The 14,774-nt window shown below is 46.9% G+C and overlaps 1 protein-coding gene across 1 annotated transcript in view; it reads right to left on the bottom strand.

Moving 5' to 3' along the window:
• Positions 1-14,360, bottom strand: part of ALG13 (ALG13 UDP-N-acetylglucosaminyltransferase subunit) — a 69,881-nt gene extending 55,521 nt beyond the window's left edge. Inside the window, 4 exon segments of the mRNA XM_066582113.1 lie at positions 4,607-4,717; positions 9,109-9,247; positions 12,416-12,578; positions 14,225-14,360. Of these exon segments, the coding sequence (XP_066438210.1) occupies positions 4,607-4,717; positions 9,109-9,247; positions 12,416-12,578; positions 14,225-14,308 (497 nt within the window). The 5' untranslated portion in view covers positions 14,309-14,360.
• Positions 14,361-14,774: the final 414 nt, after the last annotated feature.

Raw genomic sequence — 14,774 nt, 5'->3', positions numbered from 1 at the left:
CAGTTTTTTTGGGGGGGCTTAAAGCGAACGCTATATACCCCTGTGTGCGTCCTGTCATTCCACACTATCTAACAAGACTATATGCAGTTAATATTTTTTGGGGGAGGCTTAAAGCGAACGCTATATACCCCTGTGTGCATCCTGTCATTCCACACTACCTAACAAGACTATATGCAGTTTACAGTGTATATTTGGGGCTTAAAGCATACGCTATATACCCCTGTGTGCTTCCTGTCACTCCACAGTATCGAACAAGACTGTACACAGTTTACAGTGTATTTTGGGCTTCAAGCGAACACTATATACCCCCTCTTCCCCCGTCTCACATGCTGGCACTGAGATGCAATCCCCCTCCCAGGACGCAGGCACGAGCGTCTCCCACCCTGCATCCACCCCTTCGGCTGCACGGTCCTCCACTGCTTCCACCAATGTGTCCCAGCGCAGTGTTCAGCTGCCCGTAACAGAAGCATTAGAGCGCAAGCGCAAATATACACCCACCCACATGCACAATCGCTAAACGTGCATATCAGCAAACTGCTGAGCCTGGAGATGCTGCCATATAGCTACTCAGTCCCCAGTCACCACTATTTTTCTCGCTGTGCCGTCCCCGCCCTACACCAGCACGTGTCACGGAATATCAACCGTGCCCTCACCAGCGCAGTTACTGGGAAGGTCCACTTAACCACCGACACGTGAACAAGTGCTGGTGGGCAGGGACACTACATCTCCCTGACGGCACATTGGGTTAACCTGGTGGAGGCTGGGACTGAGTCCAACCCTGGGTCCGCTCAGGTGCTACCTACTCCGAGAATTGCGGGTCTTACCTCGGTCATGGTTTCTCCGGCTTATTATGCCACCTCCTCCTCATCCTCCTCCACCTCTCAATTACCATCTGTGAACACGTCGCCTTCAGTTGGTAGCTTGAGGCGCTGCAGCACTGCCGTGGGGAAGCGTCAACAGGCCGTGCTGAACTCCCTGAGCTTAGGTGACAAGAGGCACACCGCCCAAGAGCTGTTAAAGGGTTTGACGGAGCAGACAGATCTGTGGCTTTCGCTGCTGAACCTCTAACCAGGCATGGTCATGTGGGACAATGGGCATAACCTGGTGGTGGCTCTGAGGCTTGGCAGACTAACACACGTGCCATGCCTGGCCCACGTGTTCAATCTGGTGGTTCGGCACTTTCTTAAAAACTACCCCAATTTGTCTGAGCTGCTGAGCAAGGTGCATCGCGTCTGCGCACATTTCAGAAAGTCCACCACAGATACTGCCCCCCTCAGGACACTTCAACAGCGCTTCCAGCTGCCAGCTCACCGACTGTTATGCGACGTGCCCCCGCGCTGGAATTCAACTTTGCACATGTTGGCCAGGGTTAACGAGCAGCGTAGAGCAATTGTTGAATACCAGCTGCAACATGCCCGTTGGAGTGGTAGTCAACCTCCACATTTCTTCACAGAAGAGTGGGTATGGATGGCAGAAATCTGTCAGGTTCTAGGAAACTTTAAGGAGTCTACACAAATGGTGAGCAGCAATGCGGCCATTTTCAGCGTAACCATCCCGCTGCTTTGCCTGCTGAGGTTGCTGCTAAGCATTAAGGCTGATGCTTTGCGGATAGAACAGGAGATAGGGGATAACAATACGTCACTTGATAGCAAGACCACCCTCACGTCTTTCTCAGTGCGTATTGGAGGAGGAGGAGAAGGAAGAGACTGCTGCCCACACTGCAGAGGGTACCCATGCTACTTCCCTCACATCTGTTCAGCGTGTATGCGCTGAAGACGAGGAGGAGGCTGAGAGTCATCCTCCTAGTGAGGACAGCGATATGTTGTGTACTGGGACTCTGGCACACATGGCTGACTTCCTGTTAAGCTGCCTTTCCTGTGACCCTCACGTTAGACGCATTCTGGCCAACACGGATTACTTGGTGTTCACCCTTCTCCACCCACGGTATAAGGGGAACTTTTCCACTCTCATTCCCGAAGAGGAAAGGAGTATGAGAGTGATGCAATGCCACAAGGCCCTGGTGGAAAAGCTGATACTAAACTTCACATCTCACAACGCTAGTGGTAGAGGGCGTAGTTCAGAGGGCCAACTAGCAGGGGAGATGAGGGGAACAGGCAGCATGTCCAGCGCAGGCAGGGCAAATACTCTCCAAGGCCTTTGCCAGTTTTATGGCTCCCCAGCCAGACTGTGTCATCACTCCCCAGTCTAGGCTAAGTAGGAGGGAGCAGTGTAAAAAGATGGTGAGGGAGTACATAGCTGACCGTACCAATGTCCTCCGTGATCCCTCTGCTCCATAGAACAATTGGGTGTCAAAACTGGACATGTGGCACGAACTTGCGCTGTACGCCCTGGAGGTGCTGGCCTGCTCTGCCGCTAGCGTCTTGTCAGAGAGGGTGTTTAGTACTGCTGGGGGGAATCATCACGGATAAGCGTACCCGCCTGTCAACTGACAGCGCCGACAGGCTTACACTTATTAAGATGAACAAAGCCTGGATTTCCCCAGACTTCTCTTCTCCACCGGTGGAAAGCAGCTTAACATAAAGATTCTTTAAGTTTGAACTGGAGAACCATGCACCCTCTATCACCCCAAAAAAGGGTAGAAGTAGCTTGGTTTATCCTTCTCTGATCTTCCTCCTCCTCCTAATCCAGTATGTCAGCACGCTGAACAGCCAATTCTTTAGAGGGCCAAAAGGCTCTGTAAAAACAATTTTTTTTCGGAGGGCTGCCTCCAGGCTCTGTTAGCAAATTAAGAAAGTACGAGCTGTATGTTAAAAAAAAAAAATTAAGGGGTTTACCTGCACTCTGGGTAAACAAATCTTTCAGGGGTACACCTATACTCTTCGTACACAAATTTTTCATGGGTTCGCCGATAATCTTGGTACACAAATTTTTCTAGGGTTCGCCTATACTCTTGGTACACAACTTTTTCAGGGGTTCGCCTATACTCTTGGTACACAACTTTTTCAGGTGTTCGCCTATACCAGTGATGGCGAACCTTTTAGAGACAGAGTGCCCAAACTGCAACCCAAAACCGACTTATTTATGCCAAAGTGCCAACATGTTAGGAGGCGGAGCTTATCACAACGTATGATTTTACCTCCATTGTTATAAAAAGGACAGGGCTGTTTCAAAATAGACAGCATGCAGATTGTAACTGCTTTTTGGATGCAGAAATACTGAAGAATGTGCTCAGCGGAAATTTCTGTGGAAAATTCTGTAGCATTTCTGAATCCAAAAAGCAGTCAAAATCTGCTGTGTAACTTGAAACAGCCCTGCCCGTTTCTGCCACATGTAAACATACCCCAGCGGTAATAGTGACCCCTACCCCAGCGGCAACAGTGACCCCCCCCACACACACACAGTAGCCCCAGCAATAATAGCAACCCTCCCAACGGCGGCCCCCAGTGCAGCAGTGACACCCCACAGCGGCCCCCAGTGCAGCAGTGGCACCCCACAGCGGCCCCCAGTGCAGTAGTGGCACCCCACAGCGGCCCCCAGTGCAGTAGTGGCACCCCACAGCGGCCCCCAGTGCAGTAGTGGCACCCCACAGCAGCCCCCAGTGTAGTAGTGACACCCCCACCCCCCTTCCCCAAGACCCATATACTTACCCCCTCCTCCTCCTCCTGGAAGCCCCGTTCCTTTTCTGCACGGCGTTGCTGCTGGCACTGATCCCCGCACACACTGTGACGTCAGTGTGCTGCTGGACGCCTCCTCCCCTGCTCTCGCGGAACCAAGTAGTAGGAGACGTCGGGGTAGAGAGGGAGGAGGATCCCGGCTGCACACTGACGTCTCAGTGTGCGCCGGTATATTAACTTTTTCTTCCCCACTTCTGCCCTAATCATCAATTCCAGCAACTGATTGGTGAATCAGTCAACCCAAACAACCAATCAGGTTGCTGGAATTGTTGATTATGGCAGAAGTGGGGAATAAAAAGTTAATATGCTGCCGGCATCAGCGCTGCTAGCAGCGGCACTGAGTGAATGCCGGCAGGGGAGCCGCGGCCCATGCCGGTATTCACAAGTGGTGAGCAGCCGATGGCGGGGTGTGCCAGCAGGGAGGGCCCTGCGTGCCGCCTCTGGCACATAGGTTCACAACCACTGTCTTAGAGGGATTTTTCAGCCCAAAAACCTTATTTTAGGTAAATAAAAAGTAGTTTTCTAATTATCACACTGGCTATCACATAAGCACAAGTTGTCTGAAAAATGAGTGTGTATTTCAGACCAGGCTGGACATGTTGTAGATGCCAACAAAGTATATTAGACGTTTTCACAATACAGGTTTCTTTTACATAGAGCCAGAAAGCCCCAGAATGGCAGTGGGCTTCCAGACGACTCTTCCTGCAGCGGCCCAAGTAATCCAGCACCGGTGCGGGAAAGCATCCCAAAGCTGGAACTTGTTGATTTTGGTTACACAGCATATAAAGTTGGACACGACTGATAGATATCATTTTGGACATTATTTCTAAGAGAGAATATATGTTCAATAAGATTCAAAAGTAGCTGCCAGGCGTTCCCAACTTCATGAATAGATCTGGACTGCCGTCCCAGTCGGCCTCGTATTTACAAGTCTTACAGAGTACTTTTAACAGTCCATTTTTTTTTACTGCTATCGAAGTCCAACAACTTTATCCAGAAAATCTGCAAATCTTTCCGGGTGTCCTGGGGGAAAAACTTTCAAAGATGACAGGTCCAACGTCTTCAGTGTGCTCTCTAGGGTGCTAGGGCAAAAGAAGAGTCAAGTATTACTGTCTCAAGCAATAATGGTTTTTACAACTGAATGGAGAAGAGAAACGGGCGCAAATGTGGAATAAAGCTTCCCTGGAAGGTTAACACATATATGCAGGGCGGTGCAGAAGTAATGATATCATATGCAAGTACAAAACTAACGCAATGACATAAATTGTAACAAATGGGAATAAGAAAAGAAAAGTAACTATTTTTATAATAGATCCCTCAAAAAAGAAGGGTCTAACAATCTCCTATATACAAATTCTTCAGAGCAGACACAATTGTATTTATTGGTGACCTGAAGACCCTGAAGTGACAAGCGAGGTAGATAACAGCAGTACATATGTGTTGGTCTGGGCAGGAATCCTATTGGTCCCAGGGTTAGAGTGCAAGCCGCTGCTCCGACCCCTCTGTAGTGGCTGCTGCTTATAATTGCAGGTTCAATGCTCACTGATTTAAATGAGAGCAGAGACTATAATGACAAGTGCCGGCCACTACACGAGGGTCAGAGCCTAGGCTTCCACTACAACCCCAGTGTATCCAACCCCTGTGACAGCCGGCATTGCTTAAAACTTAAAGTTTTGTATCCATTTGTTACCATTTATGTCATTGAACCGGTTTTGTACTTGCATTAAATATCTTATTGCTACTTCTGCACCACCTTATATATACCCTAATGTAGGTTCCTATTAATGGTTATGTTTCCACTCTAGTAAGCACCAAACGAATGCTTATCACAAGAACATACAAGGTAGCAGCGGGCAGACTATGTAAATTGTTGCATTTTTAACATTTCTAATAAGTAAGCTGTATGGATTAGTAAACTGTGGATTAAACAGTGTTTGACAATCATCGGTGCTAGTGATGTGCAGCCTCTGGAGATTATACTGGATACTCGTACAGGAGAAATTAAAAATTGCTTTATGTTTAAAGGCCTAAATGACTATTATCTGTGCATGACATGGCAGTATGCATGTGTTTCAGGTCACTATTTTGCTAATATGTGATATTAGCGGGGAGGGGGAGGGAGCACCGGCTGCACAACCCAACACAGCACCAAAAAACACTTTATTGCTTCTGACCTACCGCATAACTGCCCGAGCCCACCCTGGCATATTTACATAGAAGTACGGTGCTGTCTGACCAGCAGCCCCCAAGCCCGGCATAGGAAGCTTGCCACTGCACCTGTGCCTCCTCTGGCCTCCTGGCACTAAACAGCTGATTGCTGCTCAGTGCTACTAATCTGCGGCCAACTGAGCCCAACACTTAGCGAGTTAACTAATTACTGTTGATTACTGATGACAAAGGTGAGAAACTTCCCTCTAAAAAGAGCCATTGGAAGCGCTTGTTCAGACGCTGCTGCAGCTCGCTACCCGATGATGATCTCAATAGAAAGTCTATGGGCCCATAATAAGCAAGTGAGCAATGGCTCCTTCTAGCTATCTATAGGGGTACATTTTAAGGCTTATATACATGATGGGCATTGTTGGTTCTGTTTTGGGAGCAGGAAAACTGATCTAGGTCATGATGGAACTGAATGGATCCCATTGACCCTAATGGGGTCTGTTCAGTTTCTGTCCAAATAGGGCTATTTTGTCCTCTATTTTAACAGAATTCAGCAATGGAGGCCCTGTAATATTGGGGGAGGGCCGCAGGCGCCAAATTAATTTTTGCCCTGGGTGCAGGTAAACCTAGCTACACCTCCGATAACGTATATAATGGCATTCACAATAAATAGTACAGCTGAGAAGCACCGCAGCCTTGTGGAAATGCAGATTATACTGACATCTAGTGCTCAATGTGGAAATTACAATGATAGTTTTGCAGCCACACAAAAATAGCTCAAAAATCACATAAATGGTATATTTATCTACAGTATAAAACTGACTGGAAGCGAGAACAGTTGAACCAACCGGGAAAGACCAGTGAATTCATTATGTGGAAGCAGAGTTTACTTTTACAACATTTACTGTAGTGTCAAGAATACACTATGAAAGGGACTTGCTGTGTGTGTGGATAATGCAAAAGTGTGTGGGAACGTTCTTTTTTCATACTTGTGTACTTTTGCAATACCACCGTGAAATGTACTATATTTTTTGTGCTATATTGATGCATTTGTTGAAATCTTTTTGACTGTTACAACCCCAATTCCAAAAATGTTTGGAAAGGACACTGTGTAAAATATAGATAAAGCTAAAGAAAAAAAAATGAATGTAATGATTTGGAAATCTCATATAACCATATTCTATTCACAGTAGAACATATGAGAGGGTCACAGCGAGACATTTTACTTAAAATATTTAGAAATTGATGGCAGCAACACATCTCACAAAAATTGGGCAGAGCCATGTCTACCATTGTGTAGTATCTAGAGATGAGCGAGCATCGCTCTCCTCGAGTAACTGCCTTCTCGTCTGAGCATGCTCGGGGGGAGAGAGAGATCTCTCTTACTCTCCCCCGTGCTCCCCACCGCCCCCCCCCCGAGCATGCTTGGACGAAAAGGCAGTTACTCGAGAAGAGCGATGCTCGCTCGAGTAACTGACCTTACCGAGCGTGCTCGCTCATCTGTAGTGGTATCTCCTCTTCGTTCTACAACAGTCTGTAAATGTCTGGGAAGTCAGGAGACCAATTGCTGGAGTTTTGGGAGAGGAATGTTGTCCCATTCTTGTCTGATCTAGGATTTTAATTGCTCAGCAGTCCCGGGTCGTCTTAGCTGTTTTTTTTCATTTCATAACGAGGCAAATGTTTTCTATTGGGGAAAGGTCTGGACTGCAGGACTGGAGACATTGTTTGGATGTAACCCCATACCATCAGAGATGCAGGCTTTTAAACTGTGCGTTGATAAGCTGGATGGTCTCTTTCCTCTTGAGTCTGCAGGACACGGCGTCCGTGGTTTCCAAAAAGAATTTCAAATTTTGGTTCATCTGGCCACAGAACAGGTTTTCATCTTGCTTCAGTCCATTTTAAATTACCTTTGGCCCAGAGAAGACGCCGGCATTTCTGGATTGTGCTGACATATGGCTTCTTTTTTGCATGATACAGCTTTAACTTACATTTGTGGATTACAGAGCAAACTGTGTTCACAGGCAATGACTTCTGGAAGTATTCCTGAGCCCATGCAGTGATTTACATTACAGAATCATGCCTGTGTTTAATGCAGTGACGCCTGAGGGCCTGCAGACCTCAAGCATACAATACTGACCATCTGCCTTGTCCCTTGTGCACATGAACTTCTCCACATTCTTTGAATCTTTTGATGGTATTATGTGCTCTAGATGGTGGGATACACTGGCGTAACTATAGGGGATGCAGGGGATGTGATTGCACCCGGGCCCAGGAGCCTTAGGGGGCCCATAAGGCCTCTCTTCTGCATATAGGGAGCTCAGTACTATGAATAAAGCATTACAGTTGGGGGCCCTGTTACAGGTTTTGCATTGGGGCCCGGAAGCTTCTAGTTACACCTCTGGGTGGGATATTCAAAGTCTTCACAATTTTAATGTTGAGGAACCTTTTTTCTGAAATTGTTCCACAACTTTTAGACACAGTTTTTCACAGATTGCTGACCATCTTTGCTTCTGAGAGACTCTGCCTCTCTAATATACTCTTTTATACATGGTCGTGTGACCCACCCACTGTTTCTCATTAGTACCACTTACTTTTCCAGCCTTTTGTTAATGCTTTCCCAACTTTTGTGAGATGTGTTGCCGCCATCAATTTCTAAATGAGTTAATTTTTTTTTTTTTTTAATGAAACGGAAAAGTGTTTCCCTTCCCCATTCTGATACATGTTCTATGTTCTACTGTGACTACAATGTGGTTATATGAGATTTCCAAGTTATTGTATTCTTTTCTTTACATTTATTTAGATATCACACAGCGTCCCAATTTCTTTTTATTGTGGTTATAATTGTTTATTTGCCCAATTATATTTTGTTGTATTTAACCCTTTCCAACCCACTGTCTGACCTGTGAAGACATTATGATTTAAGGCTGTACAGCTCTGATGGAAGACGTCCGTCGGGGTTCTCTTACTGTATATTACTAGCCTCTCTGCTGTCGGAGCCTATCCAACATGTCACCTCATGCAGTACTGGCTTTAGCCAGCAGATAGCGTGGTTCTATAATGGCAGAAAAAGAGTAAGCCCCCTAGGAAGACCAGGATACTAATTGGACTGGAATGGGTTAACATAGCAAAAAAAAAAGTACAATGTGAAATATAAGTAAAAAATGGACAACTGAGTGCTACTGTTATTAATAGGATGTGTCCCTACACACTTTAGCATTATGGTATATGCCAGGGAAGAACTTACAGTGATTAGCAAAAGAGTTCAGTGTATATTCTGGAGTAAGCTATGGCTTGCTGTGACCATTATGGTACCTACCTGCATGAACAGTAGTAGAGGTGGCCATCTTTATTAAGTTGCTTGGCAATTTCCAGCTGATGGTTGGACATTAGTTTCTCATTGATGACAACAATAAGAGGTTTTTGTGCTTCGAGTGTTTCTAAGCAAGTCCCAGCGCCTATAGAGAAACATGAACATTAGGCAACAGCCGAAAACCACAATATGATGCAATCCATTGAAAAGTGCGTCCGATTGTGAGGAAAGTCTACGGGACACGTGATTTCTTAGCTTCTTAGCCCTGAAACAAATGTAATACAAAATTTGACGAACTTCAGTTGGTGGTGTATGACCGTTTCTTCAAAAGAAGTCCTAACCCTTTCCAATCCACTGTCTGACATCTGAAGACCTTCTGATTGAAGGCTGTACAGCTCCGATGTCAGAAGACGTCTTGCAGGGTATTCTTACTGTATATTGCCGGCCGCTCTGTTGTCGGGGGCCTTTCCAGCATGGCCCATACCGCAGTACTGGCTCTAGCCAGCAGATGGCGCCATTGTATAATGGCAGAAAGAGAAAGCCCCCTAGGAAACCCTTAATTTCAAAATTGGATTGCAAAGGGTTATTCTAGTTTCTGACATCTATCTGACCCTTGAGCTCTGCATTTATAAAGTATGGGCCAAACATATGCATGGGGCTCTAGTCATCTGGCGGAGGCCAAGAGAGTTTCCTATTGACCTCCGCTAGTGTTGGGCTAGTATTGGCTTTACCCCTTTTTTTAGTTGACTGGTCTTTCCTACGCAAGAGGCATCCTGCAAAGAAAAAAAATGTATATAGCGAAGTATGACAAAAGAATGTGGAGTGAATACAGATTTTACCTGATAGTTCCAGCACTTTGCTAGTTTGGATTAGATCCCTATATGATTGGGAATGTCCAGTTCTGAACCCCAACATTTATGTATAGTTTTGCTGGTTATCAATGGAAACAGTTTTTTAATCTACTAGTCAGCCACATCCTTAAAGGGGTTGTCCCGCGCCGAAACGTTTTTTGTTTTTTTTCAATAGCCCCCCCGTTCGGCGCGAGACAAACCCGATGCAGGCATAAAAAAAACAAACCGTCCAGTACTTACCCGAATCCCCGCGCTCCGGCGACTTCTGACTTACCTTGTGAAGATGGCCGCCGGGATCTTCACCCTCGGTGGACCGCAGGTCTTCTGTGCGGTCCATTGCCGATTCCAGCCTCCTGATTGGCTGGAATCGGCACGTGACGGGGCGGAGCTACGAGGAGCCGGTCTCTGGCACGAGCGGCCCCATTCAGAAAAGAAGAAGACCGGACTGCGCAAGCGCGTCTAATCCGGCGATTAGACGCTGAAAATTAGACGGAACCATGGAGACGAGGACGCTAGCAACGGAACAGGTAAGTGAATAACTTCTGTTTGGCTCATATTTAATGCACGATGTATATTACAAAGTGCATTAATATGGCCATACAGAAGTGTATACCCCAACTTTGTTTCACGGGACAACCCCTTTAAGTCAAACCTCAACTTATTAAAATTCACAGTCGACTAAACTTTACATTTTCTGTTTAACTTCTTAACCCCTTCCTGTTCCAGGAGGTACATTTACGTCCTAGAACATCGGGGTATGTATGAAGAGAGGTCGCGGGAGTCAGCTGTTTACTACACCTGACACCCACGGGCAATAGCTGCTAAGGGCCATGCGGCCGATTGCGGCTATTAACCCTTTAAATGCATTTAAATCCTCCCATTATTTACCCTGCATGGGGAACGTCGTCTGAAAAAAAAATAAAGAACGCCAGAAATGCACTTTTTCAGTCGCCCTGTCTCCCAGAAAAAAAATTTAAAAGTGATTAAAAAGTCGTATGTATTGCGAATTTGTACTAACGGAAACTACAGGACATCCTGCAAAAAATGAGCCCTCACTCAACTACGTTGACAAAAAAATAATAAAGTTATCGTGCGCAGAAGATGGCGGCAGAAAATAATTGAAAAAAATTAAATGTCTTTGAAAAAAAAATAGTACAGTAAAAAAAAAAAAAAAAAACTATACAAGTTTGGTATCGTAGAAATCGTACTGACTCATAGAATAAAGTTATCATGTCGTTTTTGTTGCAGTGTGCGCGCCGTAGAAACAAGACGCACTGAAAGGTGGCGGAATGTCTTTTTTTTTTTTTTTATTTACTCTACTTAGAATTTTTTAAAAGTTTTTCAGTACATTATATAGTACTTTAAATAGCACCATTGAAAAATATAACTCGTCCCACAAAAAACAACAAGCCCTCATACAGCGACGTCGAGGGATAAATAAAGAAGTAACAATTTTTTACAGGAAGACTGGGAAAAGAGGGATTTTCTCTAATATTTAGGGGGCTTAAACTTGTGAACATTTCATTTCATTTACAATATACTGCAATACTTTAGCATTGCAGTATATTGTGATTTTACTGGTAGACTAATTAGCCGTGCCACAGACAGGGCTTATTAGACTACCAGCACGGCTGTCAGAAACAGCTGATAGCTGCTGTATATGAAGCGCGCTTGGTTTCGGAGTCTGCTTCATACCTGCCCTTGTCACTCATGATAGATATATCAAGTCATTCAAGGGCTAATTTATCCCACTGAACAAATGTGATTTTATCCCAACCTTATTTTACAGGGAAATCCCATTTTAAATAGTCAGAAAGTTAGATAGGCGGCGCTCACTTATTCAGATATCCCAGAACGTCATTCAAATCGGTAATGGAGAGATAGATGTGGACACTTTGTTCAAGCTGATGGTGACTGTACCCAGATTGATACAGGCACCTAGTGCACTGTAGAGCAGCTACAGGAGGCTCCAATCATACATATGGTGGAGTGGATATAGACAAAAAAAGGAAAGAGAAAAAGGTCCTCAGCGCTCAAATATATGGATACAGTATATCTGATGATATGATGAAAATATGCATAAGATAAACTTACTTCACGGAGGCGTCTCTAGTGAAGACGTCCCCAATCCCAGTAAACGTAGCAGATTACCGTTGGCAGCAGCAATCGTAGTTCCAAATGTTTATTTCAGCAGTAGACGCGTTTTGGCCTTCATCAAGTACATGCATAATATTCTGCATGCAGATGCCCAGTCCAAGCCCTGGGGGGCGTCACTCACAGGACTCCCTGAGTTAAACTCTCTATCGATTTTCTTTTCGCAATGTTGTCTGCTGATTATTTTACAGTTCCCTCCCAAATGTGTCTTGTTCCTTGCTGCTCCTGTCTAGTTCCTCTGCTCCCTCTGACATTAAAGAGGTCTAGTCCTCAAAAATCTTCTAGACATGTGAAAATGCATCAAGTACCTGCATGGCTTATAACGAGGTCAGCGTTGCGGATATCTTCTGCTAGCGAGTCCTTATACCTGAAGACGTCCACAGTGAATCCGCCTGTACTGTGGGACTTGGGCTCTACTGTTCCCCTTCCAATCTGGAGAATCAGTCTGTCGTAGCCGAGGTCTTTGAGAATCTAGTAGAGCAAAAGACTAAACGTCAAAACGGCAAGATCATTAAACCGTTCTACTGGAAGGGGGATTTTACATGAGCCGATAAGTCCTTCAGGTTTCCGCATCCAGTGAGGATCTGAACGAGTCGCTCAGTATAAATGCCCCGACTGAACGATGAATGAGCATGCTCTATTTCTCTGCGGACCCTGCAGGGACAGCTTCCATTGAAGTCAATGGAAGCTGCCCGATCCGCGGCCCATCCACAGCTGTCACTGCGGAGGTGCTGCGGATCCGCGAGAAAGCAGGCGATTTTTCTTATAAAATGCACTGCACATGCGCCGGGCGTAATGGCCGGCGTGCCAGTACAAATCTGCCATGCAGAAGAAAGAAGATCCGGCCGGCACAGAGGAGACCCACGCTGGATCCGGAGAGGTGAGAAACTGCCTTTTTATCTCCCTGTCTGCGGGCACAGGAGGGTTGCACTGCGGATTTCTGCACTTGGAATCTGTGCATGCCCGTGGACATCAGGCCTTACGAATTCGTACAAATTACTCATGCTCCCCTTAGACCTCTCTCCTCTAGACTAAAGCAATGTAGCAGTTGTAGGCGACGCGCACATGTGCTATATTATCCACAGCTGATATTACGCTACAGATGTCAGTGCCAACTCTTATGTTACACTTGGATGTTGATGCAAAATTTCTCCTCGTCATTTGAGGAGATGAACTCCGCGCTGATGATCTGCAGGAGGGTCAAGTCCGCAGCATATTCTTTCCATATCATGCGGAGGAGTTCAGACTCTCAGCTACGTGGCTTGTACTTAAAATGCTGCAGGAAGACACGCATGAGCATTCACGCCCTGCGGGGAGGCACGCGTGAGCATTCACGCCCTGCGGGGAGGCACGCGTGAGCATTCACGCCCTGCGGGGAGGCACGCGTGAGCATTCACGCCCTGCGGGGAGGCACGGGTGAGCATTCACGCCCTGCGGGAACGCACGCATGAGCATTCACGCCCTGCAGGAACGCACGCATGAGCATTCACGCCCTGCAGGAACGCACGCATGAGCATTCACGCCTTGCAGGAACGCACGCATGAGCATTTACGCCTTGCAGGAACGCACGCATGAGCATTTACGCCCTGCAGGAACGCACGTATGAGTATTTACGCCCTGCAGGCACGCACGCACGAGCGTGGTGTCATGGTCCAATATCGCACTCGCCCCTGTGACGTTAGCCGCAGGGCTCATTCAGACATCTGCATTGCGAACTGCACCAGAAAATCTTGCATGGCGCAGCAGACGGACCGCCATCTGTGAGCCGTCTGATCTGCGGGGACAGTGGTCATCACATGCCCTGCTCGCCTGACATGGACCAACATAGCACATGCGGCCAGTGAGGACAACTGCTCTAGCGTGTAGCCAGTCACGGGTCCGTGAAATACACGGACAGAAGATTCGCCCATCCAGGTAAGCCGGCAGACATACGCAACATGCAGACTGGTAGCAGGTATCGCTACATGCAGCCACACTTGCATCACGGTACCCCAACACTCAGTATGTACAAGACAGCCGGCGACCCTTGAGCGCCTCCTGCAGACGGCGGCTTCAGGTCATCTGCAAGACAGAAGCAGCGCGTCAGTGCCAGCCTGTGGGCAGTAATAACGTCTCACCCGCACGGTCCGCTCCGAGGACATGCAGGAGATCAGCTCATCAAAGCTGGTGGTGCCCACAGTGAGGAAGACGGAGCGCCCCATGCTGCAGGCCTGATGTCTGTAGACAGCTTCCTAGTCAGCCGGCAGCTGCATGATGTCATCGTCATGTGATCTGCAGGCTGAAGTGTCAGCAGGAGGAGCAGCGCTCACCACACTGTGCTGCTGTGCAGAGCTGTGTGTAATGTGTGCTGCAGAGCCGTGTGTGTACAGTGTGTGCTGCAGAGCTGTGTGTGTAATGTGTGCTGCAGAGCTGTGTGTGTAATGTGGGCTGCAGAGCTGTGTGTAATGTGGGCTGTAGAGCTGTGTGTACAGTGTGTGCTGCAGAGCTGTGTATACAGTGTGTGCTGCAGAGCTGTGTGTGTAATGTGTGCTGCAGAGCTGTGTGTGTAATGTGTGCTGCAGAGCTGTGTATACAGTGTGTGCTGCAGAGGTGTATGTTCACAGTGTGTGCTGCAGAGCTGTGTATACAGTGTGCACTGCAGAGCTGTGTGTGTAATGTGTGCTGCAG

This window comes from Eleutherodactylus coqui, chromosome 10 (genome assembly GCF_035609145.1).
Source record: "Eleutherodactylus coqui strain aEleCoq1 chromosome 10, aEleCoq1.hap1, whole genome shotgun sequence".
Lineage (NCBI taxonomy): Eukaryota > Metazoa > Chordata > Amphibia > Anura > Eleutherodactylidae > Eleutherodactylus > Eleutherodactylus coqui.
Note: the sequence above shows the minus strand (reverse complement) of the source record. Positions and strands in the feature narration are given on the sequence as shown.